Here is a 23,503-nt window from a genome sequence, read left to right as displayed (position 1 = left end):
AAAAGCCTGTTTTTCCAAATCTAAAATAAAATTAGCCGCGTGTGGTGAGTCATGCCTGTGGTCCCAGCTACTAAGGAGATTGAGGTGCGAAGATCACTTAAGTCCATCCAGAAGGTCAAGGCTGTAGTAAGCCATAATAGTGCTGCTACACTCCAGCTTGGGCAACAGAGCAAGATACTCTCTCAAAAATTTAAACAGGAGACACAGGGACTTTTACAATATCAGTACAACTACAAAACTGAACAGTATTAATAACCACTAGTCGGAGGTCTCAAAACATACATGCAATGGGAGTCAAAGAAAGTGGGAGGCGGTGCCAGAAAAAGTATATGAATACTTCAAACTCCCAAAAGCTGATGAAACACATTCATCTACACATCCAAGAAGTAGAACAAACTCCACGAGGATAAACACAAAAAAATCCACATCTACACATACTGTAGTCAAATGGTTTAAAGCAGTGAGAGCACAAAGGAACCAGAATAAGATTAATAGCTAACTTCTATCCAAAAGAGTAATAGAGCTTCGTTGAAACAATGTTTTTTATTTCATTAAAGTCAGTATGAATGTGAAGAAGTTGAATGCATATTTAACCCAAAAAAACTGCTAAGAAAATAATTGTTAAAATATTTAAATCAATGAAATTAGAATGGCATACTATAATCTACCTATATACTATAAAATAAGATAGCAAAGCAGAAACAGCGAAACAAGATATTAGATATACAGAAAACCAACCGTAAAATGACAGCTATAAAATAAGCTACATAAAATTATTAGTGAATTAAAAATTCTAATCCAGTCAGAGATTACAAGACTAGATTTTTTTTTAAAGATCCAACTATATGCTACACCAAAAGACATGCTTTAGATTCAAAACAAGCAGACTGAAAATAAAAGAATGGAAAAAAATAAACCATGCCAACAATAAGCTTAAGAAAGGTTTGGTGGTTACACTAACATCAAATAAAATAGACTTTAAGCCAAAAAATGTCTAAAAGAGACAAGGGCATTTAAAATGAAAAAAAAAAAAAAATCAACTTATCAGAACACATATGGACCTAACAAAAGAATTCCTGAAATAAATGAAGCAAAAACTGACAACAGAATTGAAAAGAGAAACAGACAATTCAACAATACAGCTAATTCTTGTTACTCTCATTAGTTGTATTCTACAGAGTAACAGCAAACAATTAGCTAATACTGAACCTTTGGTCCTATAGGAAATATGTACATCATGTACACATAATACACAGATCTTGGATCTCAAAAACCTCTCATACTGGTTGATTCTATTTTCTCTATTTTACAAAAGGGAAAACGGAGTGGCCAAGAATGGTGGCTCACACCTGTAATCCCAGCACACTGCGAGGCGGAGGCGGGTGGACTGTTCCAGGTCGGGAGCTCAAGACCAGCCTGACCAACATGGTGAAACCCTGTCTCTACTAAAAATACAAAAATTTGCTGGGCGTGGTTGCAGGCGCCTATAATCCCAGCTACTCAGGAGGATGAGACAGGAGAGTTACTGGAAGCCAAGAGGCAGAGGTTGCAATGAGCCAAGATAAAGCCACTGCACTCCAGCCTAGGCGACAGAGCAAAACTACATCTCAAAAAAAGAGAGAGAGAGAGAGAACCAGGTTCAAAAGTGTTTATATACCTTGCCTGAGGCCAACCCCTATGCCCAAACAAGTGCTAGAGTTGGGATTCAAACCCCATCCAAGTGGCACCAGGGATTCTTACACTCCACCACACTGCCCCTCAACATCTCCATCTCAATATTCCATTATTTGTGAAGAAAGAAAAATATTTTTTTTCCTCTTCCATGGTTTCTGTATTTGTGAATTCATCCATTTGCTGCAATTTATTTTTAACTCCAAAATCAGTACTTGTGGCATTTTCATAGTCACTCACAGACATGCACATAGCAGTCAAGATTGGAATCTTCCAATATGCACGTTCCCAGCTAAAGTCAAACAAGGTGGCACTCTGTCATCTTGCTTCAGAGCTCATACAAAGATGATCAAATCTGCAAACACTGAGAATCAAATGTATTTGGAAACTTCAATACCTACTTTTTTTTTTTTTTTTTTTTTTTTTGAGACAGAGTCTTGCTTTGTTGCCCAGGCTAGAGTGTGGAGTGCAGTGGTGCAATCTCAGCTCACTGCAACCACCAGCACCAAGGTTCAAGTGATTCTCCCGCCTCAGACTCCCGAGTAGCTGGGACTACAGGTGCGTACCACCAGGCCCAACTAATTTTTTATTTTTAGTAGAGATGGGGTTTCACCATATTGCCCAGGCTGGTCTTGAACTCCAGACTTCAGGTGATCCACCAAATTCGGCCTCCCAAAGTGCTGGGATTACAGGCATGAGCCACTGAGCCTTGCCTCCCACTTTCAATAACAGATAGAACTAGGCAGAAAATGCAAGAATACAGGAGACAGACAACAACACTACAAACTAATTTGACCTAAAAGACAACTACAGAACACTCCATACGACAACAGTAGAATGTGCAGTCTTAAGCACATACAGAACAGTGTGCAGTACTGACCATGTTAGGCCATAAAACATAACCAAGAATGTAATTAAAAACTGGACAATGTTGTGAACAAAGAAAAAGAATAGCAAATAACCACACAAAAAGATGTTTTAGGCTGGGTGTGGTGGCTCATGCCTGTAATAAAAGCCCTTTGGGAGGTCTAGGCGGGTAAATCACCTGAAGTCAGGTGTTCAAGACCAGCCTGACCAGCAAATAGAAATCCTGCCTCTACTAAAAGCACAAAATTAGCCAGGTGTGTGGCACATGCCTGTAATCTCAGCTACTTGGGAGGCTGAGGCAGAAGAACTGCTTGAACCTGGGGGGTAGAGGTTGCAGTGAGCTAAGATCATGCCACTGCACTCCAACCTGGTAACAGAGCAAGAATGTCTCAAAAAAAAAAAAAAAAAAAAAAAAAGACAAAATGCTACTTTATATCCCCTAAATGACAATAATAAAAAGACAGGAACAACAAAAATGGGGAGAAACTGGAAACCTCCTACAATGCTAGTGAGAATGTAAAACAATGCAGGTATACTGGAAAACAGTTTTGACAGCTCCTATGACAGTTAAAAGTAACCTAATCATGCAAGCCAACAATTCTAATCCTAAATAACTACTATGAAAAATGAAAACATATGACCACAAAAGGCCTTTACATAAATGTTTATAATGGCATTACGTATACTAATCAAAAAGTAGAAACAAACCAAATTCCCGTCAACTGGTAATTGATAAAGTGTGGTATATCTATACAACATATTTTCAGCAATAAAAAGGAATAAAGTACTGAGATAAACTATAATCTCAGTGAACCTCAAACAAACAAACAAGAGTATACTAAGTGAAAAGAAGCCAGATGAAAAAGACTACTATCATTTGATTCCTTTTAAATTCCTTTTAAATAATCTGTCTCTGTAGGTTTACCAAAGTACGTAAACCTACAGAGTCAGATTAGTGACGCTGCAAATAATAGGTACTGGCTACAAATGGGCAAAAGACATCTTTTTTAAGTGATGGAAATGTTCTAGAATTGGCCTGTGCTGACAGTTGCACAACTCTAAAAATTTATTATAAAATTCATTAACTTGTATATTTAAAACAAGTGAATTTTACAGGTATAGTGTTTATACATTAATAAAACTGCTTTAAAACACTCAACTCACAGCCGCCAACAATATTTATCACATACTTTTTCTCTTTACTCCAATTTTTTCACACTGTGCATACTCTCCCTTCCCATCTTAACTTTTTACCACCAGTCCTCAATACTTTTACTCTCCTCTCTATTGTCTTAAACATGTCTTTAGGATGTATATACCTTACTTTTTATTGGAATTCCTTTTTATTCCCTATTCACTGTTCTCACACAACACCTAGCCTGTGTTATTCCTGCAGTGAACATTCCAAACTTTTATCCTTTTTACAGGGGATGGGAGGAGTATGAGTATCGAATTAGCAATTACATAAGGCTCTCTTTAAGCGGTCTTGTGGAGATGGAGGGGTGAGGGGACACAGAGGTTGACAAGGAAAACCCAGAGCTGAAGGTTTGTTTTTGAAATAGACTCTCACTCTGTCACCCAGGTTGGACTGCAGTGGCACAGTCTCAGTTGACTGCAACCTCTGTCTCCAGGTTTCAGTGATTCTCGTGCCTCAGCTACCAAAATAGCTGAACTCACAGGTATGTGCCCCGACACCCGGCTAATTTTTTGTTATTTATAATAGAGATGGAACGTCCCCATGTTGGCCGGGCTGGTCTTGAACTCCTGGCCTCAAGTGATCTGCCTGCCTCAGTCTCCCAAAGTGCTAGAATACAGGTGTGAGCCACTGAGCCTGGTACAGAGCTGTAGCTTTATAATACATTGCATATGGTCTACATAGTATCTTGATGGTGTGAAATAACACTTCTGATATAATCCAGAATTTATAAAGCAATGAAAAATCCTGGGCGACTCATTTTAAGGGACCACTGACAAAGAATATTTCCAGAGATGAATGACTCATATGCTGACAAATCCAAAAACTGTACCATTTTAAAAAGAACCGGGAGAATAAGACTCTTTAGTCTGAAGGGAAAAACAGTCAACAGACATAGTCTCTGGTTTCCAATTCAAGAAGACCTAGGTTCGACTGCAATTAGCTCCTTAGAGCAGTAGTACACTAAATAAAGTATGACTCATAGATTTAATTCCCAATTTTCTAACATACCTATCCAACTCTGTTCAAGGAGAAGATATTCTATCCTACTGAGATTTTAAAAACTGATTTCTAAACTAGATGAACAATTAAATGGAATAAATATATTTCTCAGAACCAAAGAAGTCTAAGCTATAAAAACTACTTTTTTTAATGTACTGGCATCATTAACTTGGTTTTTCCCCATAAAATTGTACTGAATAAGGTCTTGAATAAGGTCTTTTCTTTTTCTACAACTAGTGTGTGTTATGAGCTGAATGTTTGTGCCTCTGTAAAAATTCGTATGTTAAAATCTTAACTCCCAATGTGATGTTATTGGAAATGGGGCCTCTGGGAGATAATTAGGTCGTGAGGGTGGAGCCTTCATGAATGGGATTAGTGCCCTTATAAAAGGGACCCCAGAGAGCTCTCTGCCTCTTTCCACCATGGAAAATAAAACAAGAAAATAGCAGTCTACAGTCAAAAAGAAGGCCCCGACCAGAACTTGATCATGCTGGCAACAACCTGATCTTGGACTTCCAGCCTCCAGCACTATGGGAAATAAATTTCTGTTGTTTACAAGCCATCCAATCTATGGTACTTTGTTGCAGCAGCCTGGATTAAGACAGCATACTTTCTGAGAGCTATCAGTAACATTCTTTTAGACTGAATTCTCCAGTATGAACAGCATGTTTTCATATATTGTGACAAATAGTACTATATCTTGGTATATGCTTTTTAAAGAGGGAACTGTGGACAAACTCAGTGGCTCACGCCTGTAATCCCAACACTTTGGGAGGCTGAGGCGAGTCGATGGCTTGAGTCCAAGAGTAAAGACCAGATTAGGCAACAAATGCCTCTACAAAAAATATAAAAATTAGCCAGGCATACTGGCATGTGCCTGTAGTCCCAGCTACCTGGGTGGCTGAGGTGAGAGGATCACCTGACTCTGGGAACTTGAGGCTGCAGTGAGCCATGCTCCCACCACTGTACTCCAGCCTGGACAACAAAGCAAGATCCTGTCTCAAAAAAAAGAGGGACAAACAGTTATGTTACAGACAGAACAATGTTCTGAGAGGTTGACAGAGACTACACAAATTTTCACGGAGCAAAGAATTTCTAGTAAAAATTTCAAATCCAAAAGTTACAATTTACCATATAAACAGTTGTACATTAAAATGGTATACTTATATATAAATTAATGCTCCTACTTACGTTTCTGTGTCTGATACTAATGATTCATTATTGCACACATCATTGAAGGTATGGAGTTGATTCTATGATTTAAAAAAGAAATCAAGGTTTTTTATTTTTTCAAAAATTATCCTTGCATATGTTGGTAAGTATTAAGAAACATGATAAACTGATTAGTTTATGTAGATCACAATTAATCTAGATTAAAACTAGATTAACACTATAAAAAAAAGACATAATCAGACACACACTTCCTAATTAGTAAAACTATTTCTGTTATACTAAAATACTAAATAAGGACCAGGCGCAATGGCTCACACCTGTAATCCAGCACTTCAGGAGGCCAAGGCAGGTGGATTACCTGAGGTCAGGAGTTCAAGACCAGCCTGGCCAACCTAGTACAACACATGAGAATCACCTGAACCCAGGAGGTAGAGGTTGTAGTGAGCCAAGACTGCACCAGTGCACTCCAGCCTGGGCAACAGATTAAGAGTTCATCTCAAACAAACAAACAAACAAAAAACATAAATTCATTCCACAAATAATATTTATTCTTTATTGCACTAAGTACACTGGATAAAACAAAGCTGAGTGAGTTAAAAAACAACAACCACCATCATCTAATGCAAAAGAGCAAGTAGTATGTCATTAAAGACAAAAGTTTCAGGAAAGGCTTCCTAGATAAACCCATTTAAGATTTAATTTATCTGGGACAATGTCAACAAGTATCTTTTGTATTTATGAAACCCAATACACACCTAAGTAAACTCTAGCTATTTCAGATTTTCAGTGTGACTACACTACCAAAATAAAAAAAAAAAAAACCACAGCCAGGCACAGTGGCTCACAACTGTAATCCCAGCACTCTGGGAGGCCAAGGTGGGCAGATCACAAGGTCAGGAGATTGAGACCCTCCCCGCCAACATGGTAAAACCCTGTCTATAATAAAACTACAAAAATTAGCTGGGGTCGGTGGCAGGCATCTATAGTCCAAGCTACTCAGGAGGCAGAAGAATCACTTGAACACAGGAGGCAGAGGTTGCAGTGAGCTGAGATCGTCCCACTGCACCCTAATAGCCTGGCTACGGAGCTAGACTCCGTATCAAAAAATAAATAAATAAAAACAGGCTGGGCGTGGTAGCTCACACCTGTAATCCAAGCACTTTGGAGGCCAAGGTGGGCGGATCACCTGAGGTTGGGTGTTCAAGACAAGCCTGACCAATATGGTGAAACCCCGTCTTTAAAAAAAATAAAATAAAATAAAATAAATAAAAACAGGCCGGGCGCGGTGGCTCAAGCCTGTAACCCCGGCACTTTGGGAGGCCGAGGCGGGTGGATCACAAGGTCGAGAGATCGAGACCATCCTGGTCAACATGGTGAAACCCCGTCTCTACTAAAAATACAAAAAATTAGCTGGGCATGGTGGCACGTGCCTGTAATGCCAGCTACTCAGGAGGCTGAGGCAGGAGAATTGCCTGAACCCAGGAGGCGGAGGTTGCGGTGAGCCGAGATCGCGCCATTGCACTACAGCCTGGGTAACAAGAGTGAAACTCCATCTCAAATAAATAAATAAATACATACATACATACATACATACATACATACATACAAACAAACAAAAACAATACAGAAACACAGCTGGGCAAGGTGGCTCATGCCTGTAATTCCAGCACTTTGGCAGGCCGAGGCAGGTGGAGCACCTCAGATCAGAAGTTTGAGACCAGCCTGGCCAACAGGGTGAAACCCCATCTCTACTAAAACTAGAAAAAAAAAATCAGCGGGTGTTGTGGTGTGTGCCTACGGTCTCACCTACTCGCGAGGATGAGGTAGGACAACTGCTAAAACCTGGGAGGCGGAGGTTTCAGTGAGCCACAATCATACCACAAAAAAATAAAATAAAATAAGATAAAAAAAAACAAAGAAATAAAGCAAATGGGGACTGTAACAAATCAGAAAAGGCATATCCATTCCAAAGGATATAGTTAATTACTTAGTTTGAACAGACTGTTTTTATGCAAGAATACAGACTCAAGGATACCAGGCCTTCGTCCAACCCCCTGACCAAGAGAAGCCAGGAATATCGATTTTATGTTATTTTGTCGTATTTAAAAATAGTATTTAAGATTGTTCAAAACAAACATTTAGTAAAATTTGGCCTACAGCCCAAAAATCTATGGTTTCTGTCTGAAAAATCAACCAACTGCTTATAAACCCCTCCAGTTATTCTTCTTTCTCAAAACATCTATAAATATAAAAACCTGAACAGTTTAAAAGGAGAAAAACGAAATGATAAAGTTGGACCCAGAACCAAATGGACTCACGATACAAATCCTTATAAATCTAAGCTTCAGACTTCTTCATATTTAAAATATGGAAAACACAGAAATTGTGAAGAACATACAAAGTAATCCATGTAAAATACTCAGTACAATGCCTAATATCAAGTGCTCCTAGAGGGTAGTATTATTATAGACCAGAAAGCAAATAAAAAATGACCAAAAATAAAGCCAATATAGCTTACTGTTATCTGACTCAATCCAGCCAACCTCATAGTCAAAGTGGGTGACATAAAGTATTTAAATGCAAGATCTAGGCTTTCTTTGTCAAAGCATAATGTTGTATCCAATGGTTCTTTCACTGTGCTCCACATTAAGTCAGCCATGTTACGAGCTGCACTCTGTCGTAACTCCTGATCAGAGAGCTTGCATAAATACCTGAAATGATTCAGAAACAGAAAATACATAAAAATTCACAAAGCATTGCTAAAGACCACTCAATAATTTAAAACGTACATTGTAAGCATTGACTTTTTTTGTGTCCAAAAACCACAAACCTCTGTTTTTACTCTCAGGCCCTGTCTAACCTCTGGCAGATTCATTCTCCACTGTCCAACCTTTCAACATTAGTGTTTCTCAAGGCCTATAATGGATTACAAAACGGCCACAAATTCCTCCCATCATTGTATGTACAAGTCTTTGCAATGTGACTTTGCTAATCCTCTCATCAAAAGGTGTCATCTATTTCTACACCCTTAAATCTGGGCCTTGTAACATAACTTGCTTTGGCCAATGAGATATTAATAGACATGACATAAAGAGAAGCTTCAAAAGCCTCTGAGCTTGCCTTCTTTTAGTGGGATCTTTATCACCACTAAAACAAGAAACCAAGGTTAGCCTGCTGGATCAAAGAGAAGTGCCTGATACTCCAAATGACGTGAAGCCAACTGTAAGACATATATAAGATTCCCACTCAGCCGGGCACAGTGGCTCACACCTGTAATCCCAGAACTTTGGGAGGCCAAGGCAGGTAGATCACAAGGTCAGGAGTTTGAGAGCAGCCTGACCAACACAGTGAAACTCCAATCTCTACTAAAAATGTAAAAATTAGCCAGGCGCAGTGGTGGGCACCTGTAATCCCAGCTACTCAGGAGGCTGAGGCAGGAGAATTGCTTGAACCCAGGAGGCGGAGGTTGCAGTGAGCTGAGATCACGCCACTGCACTCTAGCCTGGGTGACACTCTAGCCTGGGTGACAGACTCGGCTCCAAAAAACAAACAAAAGATTCCCCCTCACCCCACAAGACCAATCAGCATAACAATCACAGAATGTGTGAACAAGGCTAACCCAGACCATTCCGTTTCAGCCAAGTCAATAGAGATCAACAAAACTGCCTAACCAACCTGAGAACTGTGAGAAACAATAAATGGCTATTGTTTTTATTTTTTCTTTTTTATGAAACGAGGTCTTGCTTTGTCACTCACACTGGAGTGCAATGGCTCAATCAGGGCTCACCACATCCTTGAATTTCTGGGCTCAAGTGATCCTGCTACCTCAGCCTCTCTAGCACACTACAGAAGTGTGCCATCACACCCAGCTATTTTTTTTCCCCTGCACAGAGATGGAGTCTCGCTATGTTGTCCAGGGCTGCTCTTGAACACCTGGGCTGAAATGATCCTCCTACCTCCCAATACCAAAGTGCTGAGATTAGAGGCATGAGCCACTACGCCTGGCCAGCTATTGTTTTTATGCCACTAAGTTTTGACAGATGTTTTCTTACATAGCAAAATCAACTGATACGGAGTTCTATCTTAGGCTCACCTCTATTCTTTTCCTGTATGCTCTCCTCAGATGGCTTAATTAACTCCTGTGGTTTTTAAATACCATCTTTATACTCACAACTCTTAAATTAATGAAACTGTTCTACAAGTTCATAGTCCCAATTTGTCAGGGCCACTTAAATGTCCCACAGGCATCTCAATGTCTTGTCTTTAAGTTCTTCCAGATTTTCACATCTCAGTGATCAGATCCACAGTACAAATAACAAATGGATGGGGGGGTGCTGAATGTCACCCACACTACTACAATTTTTTTATACCCTACAATGACCAGTCTTATTGATTTTACTTTTACTTACATTTATCCAATTTTCAAGATAATCATTAACAATCCCACCATAAGTAATCATTTTCTTTCCAGAACAAATACATTAACCTTTTAATTGGTCTCCTCCTAGCTTCTATTCTGGCCACCCTATATTTATGATCTACTTAAAGGCCAAAAAAAAAAAAATCATGAAACAGCAGCTAAAAAGCCTTTACCAGAGTCCCAGTGAAAAAATTAAATCTATCCTCCTTACAGTGGCCTACAAGGTACTGAATAATCTGTCCCTGCTTATCCCTCCAACCTCATAATTATATCCCCTTACACATTTTTCTCCACACCAATCTGCTTCTAGTTTCTTGTGTCATATGTTAACTTCAAAGCCTATACTCACATGTTCCTTCTACAATACATCTTTCTGATAATCACTTGTATAGCTGACTAATGTCCTTCAGATACCACCTTTCAGATAGGCCCCATACTCCCTCTGTATCACACTAACTTACTCACACAGCATTCATCACTATCTGACTCTTTGCCTGACATTGTCTCCCAAAAGTTGAGCAGTACTGTGAAAAAGGGAGACACTCAAACCTCTGCAAATGAATGAATGAGAAAAATAAGTATAATACTCTCATAAATGTCAAGAAATAAACTATGCAGAATCTTGATAGTTCCTACTCTAATTCTAATCAATATAACCCTTTGTCCATCTTCTTAGGCTTCCTTTTTAGGTTGAGACTTATAAAATTCAAATGTCACCTCCCATTCAATGAGACCTTCTTTTCCCCATATTTAAACTGTAACCCACCCTCTAGAACTCTCAATCCACCTTTGCTGCTATTTATCCTATAATACTTATCAATTTCTGATGTAGAATGTATCATTTACTTCTTTTATAAATAGATTGAACAAGAGCAGAGATTTCTGCAATTTGTTTTCTTCTTTCCTATATCCACCTTTGCTGCTATTTATCCTATAATACTTATCAATTTCTGATGTAGAATGTATCATTTACTTCTTTTATAAATAGATTGAACAAGAGCAGAGATTTCTGCAATTTGTTTTCTTCTTTCCTATATCCTCAGTACCTAGAACCTAACAGATACTATGTATTTGTTGACTGAAAATACAGTGAAATAACCATTAATCTCTTTTTACATACTCATGTAAAAAAAAAGTCCAACATAACTTGTTAAAAATTAAACATTAAATATAAAATCCATATATGTGCATTAAAAATACTATATACCTAACTGTTACTTGAAATTTTCTCTAGAGGTTATGACTACAGGTGACTTACAAACAATATAACTCTGTATTATAAACTGTTTAGATATATTACATTAATAATTGGGAAGAGAGATTTGATAAACTTACCTAATAACATAGGTCCTAAAAGGTATAATGTGCTGCATGACAGCAGGGATATGTAGCCATATTCTAATCTATATAAGAAACATAAAAACAATATTAATGTCTAATGAATATGTAAAATACATATGTCTTTCACTAAACTAATTAAAAACAAGAGCACTAGCTGGGTGCAGTGGCTCACACCTGCAATCCCATTACTTTGAGAGGCCAAGGTGGACAGATCACAAGGTCAGGAGTTCAAGACCAGCCTGGCCAACATAGTGAAACCTCGTCTCTACTAAAAAGACAAAAAATTAGCCGAGCATGATGGCACATGCCTGTAGTCCCAGGTACTCAGGAGGCTGAGACAAGAGAATTGCCTGAACCCAGGGGGCAGAGGTTGTGGTGAGCCAAGATCGTGCCACTGAATCCAGCCTAGGGAACAGTGTAAGACTCTGTCAAAAATTAAAAACAGGCCGGGCGCGGTGGCTCACACCTGTAATCCCAGCACTTTGGGAGGCCAAGGCGGGTGGATCACGAGGTCAAGAGATTGAGACCACCCTGGTCAACATGGTGAAACCCCGTCTCTACTAAAAATACAAAAAATTAGCTGGGCATGGTGGCACATGCCTGTAATCCCAGCTACTCAGGAGGCTGAGGCAGGAGAATTGCCTGAACCCAGGAGGCGGAGGTTGTGGTGAGCCGAGATCGTGCCATTGCACTCTAGCCTGGGTAACAAGAGCGAAACTCTGTCTCAAAAAAAAAAAAAAAAAAAAATTAAAAACAAAGCAAAGCCGGGGTGGTGGCTCACACCTGTAATCCCAGAACTTTGGGTAGCTGAGGCAGGCAGATCACAAGGTCAGAAGTTTCAGACCAGCCTAACCAACATGGTGGAACCCAGTCTCTACTAAAAATACAAAACTTAGCTGGGCGTGGTGGCATGAGCCTGTAATCCCACCTACTCAGGAGGCTGAGGCAGGAAAATCGCTTGAACCCAGAAGGCAGAGGTTGCAGTGAACTGAGATCACGCCACTGCACTCCTGGCAAGGGCAAAAGAGAGAGATTCCTTCTTAAAAAAAAAAAAAAAAAAAAGGCAGTATTTTGCGGTCTCTAAAATTACACATATTATCAATTATGAAAAGAGTATACTACAAAACAATTACACATGTATCAGGAAATTTAACCTATTTATTTTATATATCTTATTTTACATAGTCTATCCGAAAAATGAATATTAGCTTCTTGCTGAAAAGAAAAAAAAATTTTTCAAAGTACTTTCTTACTAAATAATTCTCTATATCTCTGTTACCAGTATCATCCCCAAATACAAGGCACTGTATTCATTTTTTAAGAAACCATATTCATTTTTAACTAATCATCTCATCATTTGTTCCTAAAAAATTTCAAATTACCCATGATTTCTCATGACTTCAATATTCGTCTGAAGTAAATATATTTTACAGTCACACACTGATTACATTATCAACAAGTATTTACTGGGATAAGCTTTTACTGTAACTATTAGAACTCAACTGAATTATAAGTTCCATTTCCTTTTTTCCTACACAATATTCCCACACTTATATATCAAAGATGAAGACATTATAATAGTTTTATTTTCAAAAACATTAAGAATAAAAATCTTAACCAAACAAATCAAACAAAAAACTCTGATACTGAACCTTGACACAGGCAGCAGATACAAATTAAAAACGAATTTGGGTGCTCGATTCAGCAGCACATATACTAAAACTGGAACAATATATTAGCATGGCTGCTTTAATGTAATTTTTTGTAAAAAACAAATTTGGACAGGCACAGTGGCTCACACCTATAATCCAGCACTCTGGGAAACCAAAGCGGGTAGATCACTTGAGGGCAGGAGTTCAAGATCAGCCTGGTCAACATTGCCGAAATTCCATCTCTACGAAAATAATACAAAAATAAGCTGGGCATGGTGACACATGCCTGTAGTCCCAGAAGGTTGGGAGGTTGAGATGGGAGAATCGCTTGAATCCAGGAGGTGGAGGTTTCAGTGAGCCAAGATCCTGTCACTATATTTCCACCCTGAACAGAGCGAGACCTTGACTCAAAACAAACAAAAAAACCAAACAATTAAAAAATAAAAATTGGGGAATACAGAATGTAGGGAGTCACTCTAATCAAATAAAAGATATCAATAAAAACCCTGAAGTAAATATGTTAATGTTAAATGTTAACAACTTTGCCTTCTGAAACTAGGAACAGGAAAAGGAAGCCTTGATTCTACTTAAGCTGAAGGACCTAGACAGTACAATACAGTAAGAAACTAAATAAAAGGCAAAGGACTAGAAAGGAAGAATTAAAAATGATAATACCCTGACATAATATAATTGTATAACTAGAAAACCCAAAATAACTTTCAGATAAACACTGAAATTAAAGAGTTTAACAAAACTGCTGCTTAGAAAGTTAATATAAATAAATATACATACACCTATATATATACACACACACACACACCCCTCCCTATATATTTTTTTCTTACACACCAGGAACAAATAGTTTAAAAAAAAAAAAGAAGTTTTAAAAAAGATTCCCTTAACAATATCATAAAAACTAACATGGGTCTAGGAGTAACCTAACAACATACATACCTGTACATAAAAATGCTGGAAAATAATCAATTAAAGAACATGTAAATAAGGAGGTATTTCCCATATTTATTGTGAGGATAACAGTTCTCCCCAAGTTCATCTATAGATTCAGTGTAATGCAAAAACGTTTATGTGTAGAACTTACAACAAAGCACAAAGGTCTGAGAAGAGCCACAACTGGAAATACAACCAGAGGCCAGGTGCAGTGGCTTAGGCCTGTAATCTCAGCGCTCTGGGAGGCCAAGGCGGGGGGTTCACCTGAGATCAGGAGTTCAAAATCAATCTGGCCAACATTGTGAAACTCTGTCTCTACTGTAAATACAAAAAAATTAGCCAGGAATGGTGGCATGCATCTGTAATCCCACCTGTGTTGGATGCTGAGGCACGATAATCGCTTGAACCCAGGAGGCAGAGGTTGCAGTAAGCTGAGATCGTGCTACTGCACTCCAACCTAGGTGACCAGAGTGAGACCATCTCAGAAAAGAGAAAAAAGAAGAAGAAAAGAGAAAAACAACAAGGAGGTAGCACTTGCTTTCCCAGATAGCAAGACTTTTTTTTTCTGTATCTTGTTTGTCATGTTGGTCAGGCTGGTCTCGAACTCCAAACCTCAGGTGATCTGTCTGCCTCAGCCTCCTAAAGTACTGGGATTACAGGTGTTAGCCACAATGTCCAGCCAGCAAGACTTCTTATAGAGATTCAGTAATTAAGGAATTGGGCAAAACAGCACAAAATTAAGCAAACAGAATAATGTACTATGCCAGAGAGCCCAAACTCATGCACATAAACACATCAGATTTTACTTCATGTAGCCACCAGCATGAGTCACCCGTTACCAACAGTTATGGAAGCCGAGATGGAAGGATTGCTTCAGGCCAGAAGTTCAAGACTAACCTGGGCAACAAAAGTGGTACTACAGCCGGGCGCGGTGGCTCAAGCCTGTAATCCCGGCACTTTGGGAGGCCGAGGCGGGTGGATCACGAGGTCGGGAGATCAAGACCATCCTGGTCAACATAGTGAAACCCCGTCTCTACTAAAAATACAAAAAACTAGCTGGGCGTGGTGGCACGTGCCTGTAATCCCAGCTACTTAGGAGGCTGAGGCAGGAGAATTGCCTGAGCCCAGGAGGCGGAGGTTGCGGTGAGCCAAGATCGCGCCATTGCACTCCAGCCTGGGTAACAAGAGCGAAACTCCGTCTCAAAAAAAAAAAAAGTGGTACTACAGAACAAAGAAGAAATGACTATCTGTGACAGTGTTAGGAACACTGAATATCTGTGTGAAAAAGAAAATGAATCTTAATCCCTCCCCGACACTATGAATAAAAATTTATTGCAGTTGAATAGATCAAAATATAAATGGTAAAGAAATAATACTTGTTTCCCAACCAAGGTAGGCAGGAAAAAATAATTTTTTAAAAAACAAAACTTTGGAGAATACAGGAAAGTATCTTCATGACCCCAGAGTAAAAAAATGACTCTTTCAACCAAAAATGAAAATTTTAACCAAAAAGAAAAATATTGACAATTTATACGATATGAAGCTTGATAATGGTTCTTAAACATGACAGTGAAAAGCAACACAAAAGGTGGAAGACATTGGCAATATATACATATACCAAAGAAAAGACTTCCATCTAAAACACATAAGGACCTTCCAAACATCAGTTAGAAAAAAGTAGACAATCCAATTTTGCAAACGGGCAGATCTAAACAGATACTTCACAAATAATACCCAAATAAGTAATAGGCTTATGAAAAGGTGCTCATTCCTATTAGTCATTAAAAATATTCAACAAGCCAGGCATGGTGACTCACACCCGTAATCCCAGCACTTTGGGAGGCCTAGGCTGTCAGATCACTTTTTTAAGTCAGGAGTTCAAGACCAGCTTGGCCAACATGGTGAAACCCTGTATCTACCGAAAGTACAAAGAAATTAGGCATGCGTGGTGGCAGGTGCCTGTAAATCCCAACTGCCTGGGAGGTGAGGCAGGAGAACTGCTTGAACCCAGGAGGGCAGAGGTTGCAGTGAACCGAGATCATGCCATTATACTCCAGCCTGGACAACAGGGTGAGACTCCATCTCAAACAAACAAACAAAAGGCCAGGCTCAGTGGCTCACACCTGTAATCCTAGCACTTTGAAAGGCCGAAGTGGGCAAATCACAAGGTCAGGAGTTTGAGACCAGCCTGGCCATTGTGGTGAAATCCTGTCTCTACTAAAAATATAAAAATTAGCCAGGTATGGCGGTATGCCCCTGTAGCCCCAGCTACTCAGGAGGCTGAGGCAGGAGAATCACTTCAACCTGGGAGGCAGAGGTTGTAGTGAGCCAAGATCATACCACTGCACTCCGGCCTGGGCAACAGCAGGACTCCATCCCATCCCCAACCAAAAAAATACATTTATATATATACAAAGATATACACACACACACACACACACACACACACGTATACATAAAAACATATTTACTGTACATACATACAGACACACACACATACGCGCGCACACGCACATGTATATATCCCGAAGGCCAGGTACAGTAGCTCATGTCTGTAATCCCAGCCCTTTAGGAGGCCAAAGCTGGAGGATTGCTTGAGCTGAGTTGTTTGAGACCAGTCAGGACAACATGGCAAAAACCCACGTCTGTAACATATAAAAATTTAGAGGGGCATGGTAGCATGCACTAGCTACTGAGGAGGTTGAGGTGAGAAGACTGCCTGATCACAAGTAGCAGAGGTTGCAAAGAGCTGAGATCAGCCCATTGCACTCTGGCCTGGGTAACAGAGTTGAGACCCTGTCTCAAAAAATAATAATAAAAATCAAAGTAAGCTACTACTAAATCCATTAAAAATCTCTAAAAAACCAAGTCAATACCTGGTAAGGATATGGAACTAGGGGAACTCTCATAGACCTGACAGAAGTATAAATTAATACAACCACCTAAGGAAACCATAGGTTTAACACCTAATATTGAAAATATTCATACTCAGCCATGCGTGGTGGCTCATGCCTCTAATCTCAACGCTTTGGGAGGCCAAGGCAGGCAGATCACAAGGTTAGGAGTTCAAGAACAGCCTGTCCAACATGGTGAAACCCTGCCTCTACTAAAAATACAAAAATGAGCTGGATGTGGTGGAGGGCACCTGCAGTCCCAGCAACTAGGGGAGCTGAGGCAGTAGAATTGCCTGAACCCAGGAAGTAGAGGTTGTAGTGATCCGAGATGGCACCACTGAACTCCAGAGTAGGTGACAAAGACTCTGCCTCAAACAAAAGAAAGAAAAAAAGAAAATATGCATATTCCAGGAGATGTAGGGGCACAGCGGAGTTTAAAAAAAAAAGAAATACATAAGCTACTGAAAAGAAATTCCCCTTCTAGATATGTATCCAAACGAAATGCAAACCCATGTGCACCAAAACAAATAAAAGAATGTTCACACCCATAAGAACTGTAATAACCTAAATGTCCATCAACAGTAAAATAAAATGGTATATTTTAAAAGATTCAACAATGAAAATGAACATACTAGAAATAAATGCAATATAAATTTCAGCATTTAAGAAAAGCAACCACGCCTGAAAAATGCATAGTATGTGATTCCATCTGCATGTTGAATAAAACAGACAAAACTGTTTTATTCAAATTATAGTGTTTAGGGATATTAAGTTAGGCGACAAAACCTTTTGTAAAAAAAGCAGGGGAATGATCAGCACTAAAGTATAAATTTTTTTTATTTTTAAGGGAAAAGGGATGGTTAGTGGCCTGAAGGACTCATAAAAGAGGCTTCAGGGAAGTTGAAAATGTTCTGTTTCTTGGTTTGAGCGATGGTTAAATGAGTATTTGCTTTGATAAATCACTGAGCCATGTTATCACTTTGTGTACTGTTACTCTTCCAATTTTAACAAAAGGATAAAAGATTCTATTTTATACAAGATACATCAGAGAGAATATAGTAATATCTTTATTTTTTTGGAGACAGAGTCTCGTTCTGTCAACCACACTGGGGTGCGGTGCCACAATCTCGGCTTACTGCAAACTCCACCTCCCCAGGTTCAAGCGATTCTACCTCAGTCTCCCAAGGAGCTGGGACTACAGGCACGTGCCACCACACCTGGCTTATTTGTTCTATTTTTAGTACAGTCAGGGGTTTCACCATGTTAGCCAGGATGGTCTCGGATCTCCTCACCTCGTGATCCACCCACTTCTGCCTCCCTAAGTGCTCTGATGACAGGCATGAGCCACCGTGCCTGGCCAGTAATATCTTTTATTTTAGAATAAACAAAGACACAAGTTAGTAAAAATTTCAATAAAAAATAGCAAGTGAAGAAAAATGTCAATACTAGAAGAAAAAATTTTAATGGAAAGAAGAGTTACCATTTACTATGTCCTTAATATTCCCATTGTGATAAATGAGAAAAGTAAGGCTTATAAAAGTAATGAAAACAAAATTACATACTATGCAACAGAGCTACAATTCAAACCGAGGATTATCTTTATAAAAATCAACATTAACACTACTACAGATGCAAACACCCTAAAAAACAAATTCCATATGCTATTAATCCTACAGTGTGTCCTTTATCATTCCTTACTGTAAGTTTTGAGCTTTTCCAGTTTCCTTCTCCCCACCCTCTACTTAGTGCTAATGGAATTCTAGCAGCCCTTGTAATCTCTCAGTTAAAACTCTCAGAAACAGGAGGGGGAAAAAAGTTCCCTGTCCCCTTAACTGCAGAAAAACAGTGTTCAGCATCAAAGCCAGTTCTGACAAAGTGGCATCATGGAAACTTAATTGTCAGTCTACCCATTTGACAAAGGGCTGATATCCAGAATTTACAAAGAACTAAAACAGATTTATAAGAAAAAAACAAACAAGCCCATTCAAAAGTGGGCGAAGGATATGAATACTTTACAAAAGAAGACATACATGAGGCCAACAAACATATGAAAAAATGCTCATCATCCCTGGTCATAAGAGAAATGCAAATCAAAACTACATTGAGATTCCATCTCACGCCAGTTAGAAGGGCAATCATTAAAAAATCTGGAGACAACAGATGCTGGAGAGGATGTGGAGAAATAGGAACACTCCTACACTGTTGGTGGGAGTGTAAATTAGTTCAACCATTGTGGAAGACAGTGTAGCGATTCCTTAAGGACCTAGAAATAGAAATTCCATTTGACCCAGCAATCCCATTACTGGGTATATATCCAAAGGATTATAAATCATTCTACTGTAAGGACACACGCACACGAATGTTCATTGCAGCACTGTTTACAATAGCAAAGACCCGGAACCAACACAAATGCCCATAGATGATAGACTGGACAGGGAAAATATGGCACATATACATCATGAAATATTATGCAGCCATCAAAAACGATGAGTTAGTGTCCTTTGTAGGGACATGGATGAACCTGGAAACCATCATTCTCAGCAAACTGACGCAAGAACAGAAAATCAAATATCACATGTTCTCACTCATAGGTGGGTGCTGAACAATGAGAACACATGGACACAGGAAGGGGAACATCACACACTGGGGTCTGTCGGGGAGAAATAGGGGAGGGACAGCATGGGGTGGGGAGTTGGAGAGAGACAGCATGGGGTGAAATGCTACATATAGGTGAAGGGGAGGAAGGCAGCAAATCACGCTGCCATGTGTGTACCTATGCAACAACCTTGCATGTTCTTCACATATACCTCAAAACCTAAAATGCAATTAAAAAAAGAAAAGAAACCCGCAATCCAATGACAATGAGAAATAACTTAATAGATATACAAGGGTATATAAGGAGAAAACATAGCACCTCAAGATCAAGGAAAGGTAAACCGTATCCACAGAAATTAAAATAACTAAGTTTTCTGTTTTTATTTTAGTGCCCAATTATGTGAACAGTTCAGAAATATGATTCTATAATTTTAGAACAATGGTAATATCAATGCTTTAGCTTTTAAAAATCAAGTAACAAAAAAGCAGATCCAAAAATGGAAATCATCTTTAAAAAATGTTACAAGGCACAGTTTTTGGTAAGGTTCTGTTTTGTTCCTTAGACAAACATTAAAAAAACAGACGTTCATTCTTATGGTTGTATCTAGTTAATGGAACATGTCACTGGATAAAATGCTTTTGACAGTCACTGTAATGGTCTGTTTATAAATCAATACTTTTCCTTAATTTTGTAATTTCCTGTTTTATTCTCCATAAGCAAATAAATATTGACTTTGCAGCACAAAAAAAAAGAAAAGAAAATTTAAAATTGTCAACCTATTCTCCTATCTAGTATAGAGATATCAAAAAATACGTAATCCTACCCTAGTTTCTGGTATCAAACAGTCTTTGAGGCATGGTACGGTGGCTCATGCCTGTAATACCAGCACTCTGAGAGGCCAACGTGGGTGGGTCACAAGGTCAGGAGTTCAAAACCAGCCTGGCTAATATGGTGAAACCCTGTCTCTACTAAAACTACAAAAATTAGCCGGGCATGGTGGTTCGTGCCTGTAGTCCCAGCTACTTGGGAGGCTGAGGCAGGAGAATCGCTGGAACCCAGGAAGCCAAGATTACAGTGAGCCAAGATCGTGCCACCTCACTCCAGCCTGGGCAAAAGAGCAAGACTGCATCTCAGGCTGGGTGCGGTGGCTCATGCGTGTAATCCCAGCACTTCTGGAGGCCAAGGTGAGCAGATCACCTGAGGTTAGGAGTTTGAGACCAGCCTGGCCAACACGGTGAAACTCCATCTTTATTTTAAAAAAAAAAAGACTGTATCTCAAAAAACAAACAAAAAAACAGTCTTTGCTAGTACATTTGTAAAAAGCAGAAGCAGTCTTAGGATGTTGAGAATTCAGAAATTGTTATTGTGTTCTCCTGTATGTCACTTAAGCCCTACAGGCTTGTGCCTTTGACCCACATCTCCAACTTAATCATTTGTCTAAGGCATATTTTATGTGAAGTTATTTTATTAAGCCACATTTGCACTTCTTTCTCCTCCATAATAAATCCCTTGTCTCTACTGTATTCTTTATAAATTAATAAAAGGTGCTACGCATGAGATGACAAACTCAGGCAAAGGGATGAAGGCTGAGGAAGGACACTATAAACTAAAACCAAATGTAACTCAAAAAATGTATGATTAGCTTCCATTTGGGTCTCAGTGGAGTAACTTGTGTCCCTATGTGTTCTAATTCTCTAAGCTGGGTTAAATGTTACTAAGCTGCATTTGCAAAGTGGAAAAACTACATAAAGATCTTTGTTGTTATGTTCTTGTGGGTGCAAGCTGTTATTAAAGAATGGATCCAGGCCGGGCGCGGTGGCTCAAGCCTGTAATCCCAGCACTTTGGGAGGCCGAGGCAGGTGGATCACGAGGTCGAGAGATCGAGACCATCCTGGTCAACAAGGTGAAACCCCGTCTCTACTAAAAATACAAAAAAAAAAAGTTAGCTGGGCATGGTGGTGCGTGCCTGTAATCCCAGCTACTTAGGAGGCTGAGGCAGAATTGCCTGAGCCCAGGAGGCGGAGGTTGCGGTGAGCCGAGATCGCGCCATTGCACTCCAGCCTGGGTAACAAGAGCGAAACTCCGTCTCAAAAAAAAAAAAAAAAAAGAATGGATCCACATAACAGGTGGAATAATACTTGGGAAAACTGATCAATTTCCTAAAACTGAGAGATAGTTAAGAATTGAAGTTCTAGTTAAGAATCTCCTTAAATTGTTGAGATTAAAATAAATGTATGGGCTTGATGTCACTATCAGATTTGAACCTTAATCTGATACGTTAAGAATTTTCTTTGTTGATAATTCCAACCCATAGCAGAGTGAGTTTTCCTGAGATGCAATTTCATGATTCTAGATTCAGGTTCTAAAAAATAACACTCACCAATAGAGCACAGTGGCTCACACCTGTAATCCCAGCACTTTGGGAGGCCAAGACGGGCAGATCACGAGGTTGAGAGATCAAGACCATACGGGTCAACAAGGTGAAACCCCATCTCTACTAAAAATACAAAAGTTAGCTGGGCTTGGTGGTGTGTGCCTGAACTTGGGAAGCAGAGGTTGCAGTGAGCTGAGATAGTGCCACTGCACTCCAGCCTGACGACAGTGCAAGACTCCGTCTCAAAAAAATAAAAATAAAAATAACACTCACCATCTGACAAAGTTACCCTTCCTCAATAAAGTGAGGAAATCAGCCAGGCGCAGTGGCACACACCTGTAATACCAGCACGTTGGGAGGCCAATATGGGTGGATAGTTTGAGTCCAGGAATTCAAGACCAGCCTGGGCAACATGGTGAAACACTGTCTCTACCAAAAACACAAAAATTAGCCAATCTTAAAATAAATAGATTTTTTTCTTTAAGTGAGGAAATTATCCTAGAAAATAAACAGAATGGGGTCATTTCCGGGATCCCAGGAAATGATATAAACATGTTCTCGAGGCTGGGCGCGGTGGCTCACACCTGTAATCCCAGCACTTTGGGAGGCCGAGGCGGGTGGATCACGAGGTCAGGAGATCGAGACCATCCTGGCCAACATAGTGAAACTCCGTCTCTACTAAAAATACAAAAAATTAGCTGGGCATGGTGGCGTGTGCCTGTAATCCCAGCTACTCAGGAGGCTGAGGCAGGAGAATTGCCTGAACCCAGGAGGCGGAGGTTGCGGTGAGCCGAGATCGCGCCATTGCACTCCAGCCTGGGTAACAAGAGCGAAACTCCGTCTCAAAAAAAAAAAAAAAAAAAAATGTTCTCTTCTGAATGTGTGATTTACTATAATAAACTGAGAGAGATATTCAATGTCAGTCCTCATCTGCCTTGCCTTAAACGTTATTTATGAGATATTTTCTTTTCTTTACAAAGGGTTGCCCTAAAATGTAATACTATTTTTTTGACTGTTAAATATAGTTCTGTTCATTCCTGTGAAATTCAGAGATTCCCAAACAGAGACCTCATTCTGTTGAGGCCAAAACAGCAACAAGATCCCACTTTGCAAGAAAAGAAATGGACATATAAAAATGATCAGAGTTTATACAATTACCTACTAGGGGAAATTAATGTGTTTTACAATAATTTGTACGAGCATGGAAAAATCTGAAATTTAAAGGCCCTGAAGTATCTCAAATGCAAAGACTAGTCTTTTTTAATTGTTTAAACAGACCATTAAATGCTCATATAAACTTTAGAAAGAATGGTCAAGACTGTCAGAAATCATGCCACAACTTCTAACGCTTAAAACATCACCAGCCCTTT

The 23,503-nt window shown here is 39.4% G+C and overlaps 1 protein-coding gene across 3 annotated transcripts in view; it reads right to left on the bottom strand.

The window, feature by feature from the left end:
• The window catches only part of USP34 (ubiquitin specific peptidase 34), a 301,960-nt gene that overhangs the window by 188,526 nt on the left and 89,931 nt on the right, over positions 1 to 23,503 (bottom strand). For all 3 annotated transcript variants that reach the window (XM_039476272.2, XM_074399446.1, XM_074399451.1), the window contains exons 6-8: positions 11,664 to 11,731; positions 8,427 to 8,619; positions 5,927 to 5,988 (exon numbers count right to left, since the gene is read on the bottom strand). In XM_039476272.2, coding sequence (XP_039332206.1) covers positions 5,927 to 5,988; positions 8,427 to 8,619; positions 11,664 to 11,731 — 323 coding nt within the window. The remainder of the gene's footprint in view (positions 1 to 5,926; positions 5,989 to 8,426; positions 8,620 to 11,663; positions 11,732 to 23,503) is intronic.

This window comes from Saimiri boliviensis, chromosome 1 (genome assembly GCF_048565385.1).
Source record: "Saimiri boliviensis isolate mSaiBol1 chromosome 1, mSaiBol1.pri, whole genome shotgun sequence".
NCBI lineage: Eukaryota > Metazoa > Chordata > Mammalia > Primates > Cebidae > Saimiri > Saimiri boliviensis.
Note: the sequence above shows the minus strand (reverse complement) of the source record. Positions and strands in the feature narration are given on the sequence as shown.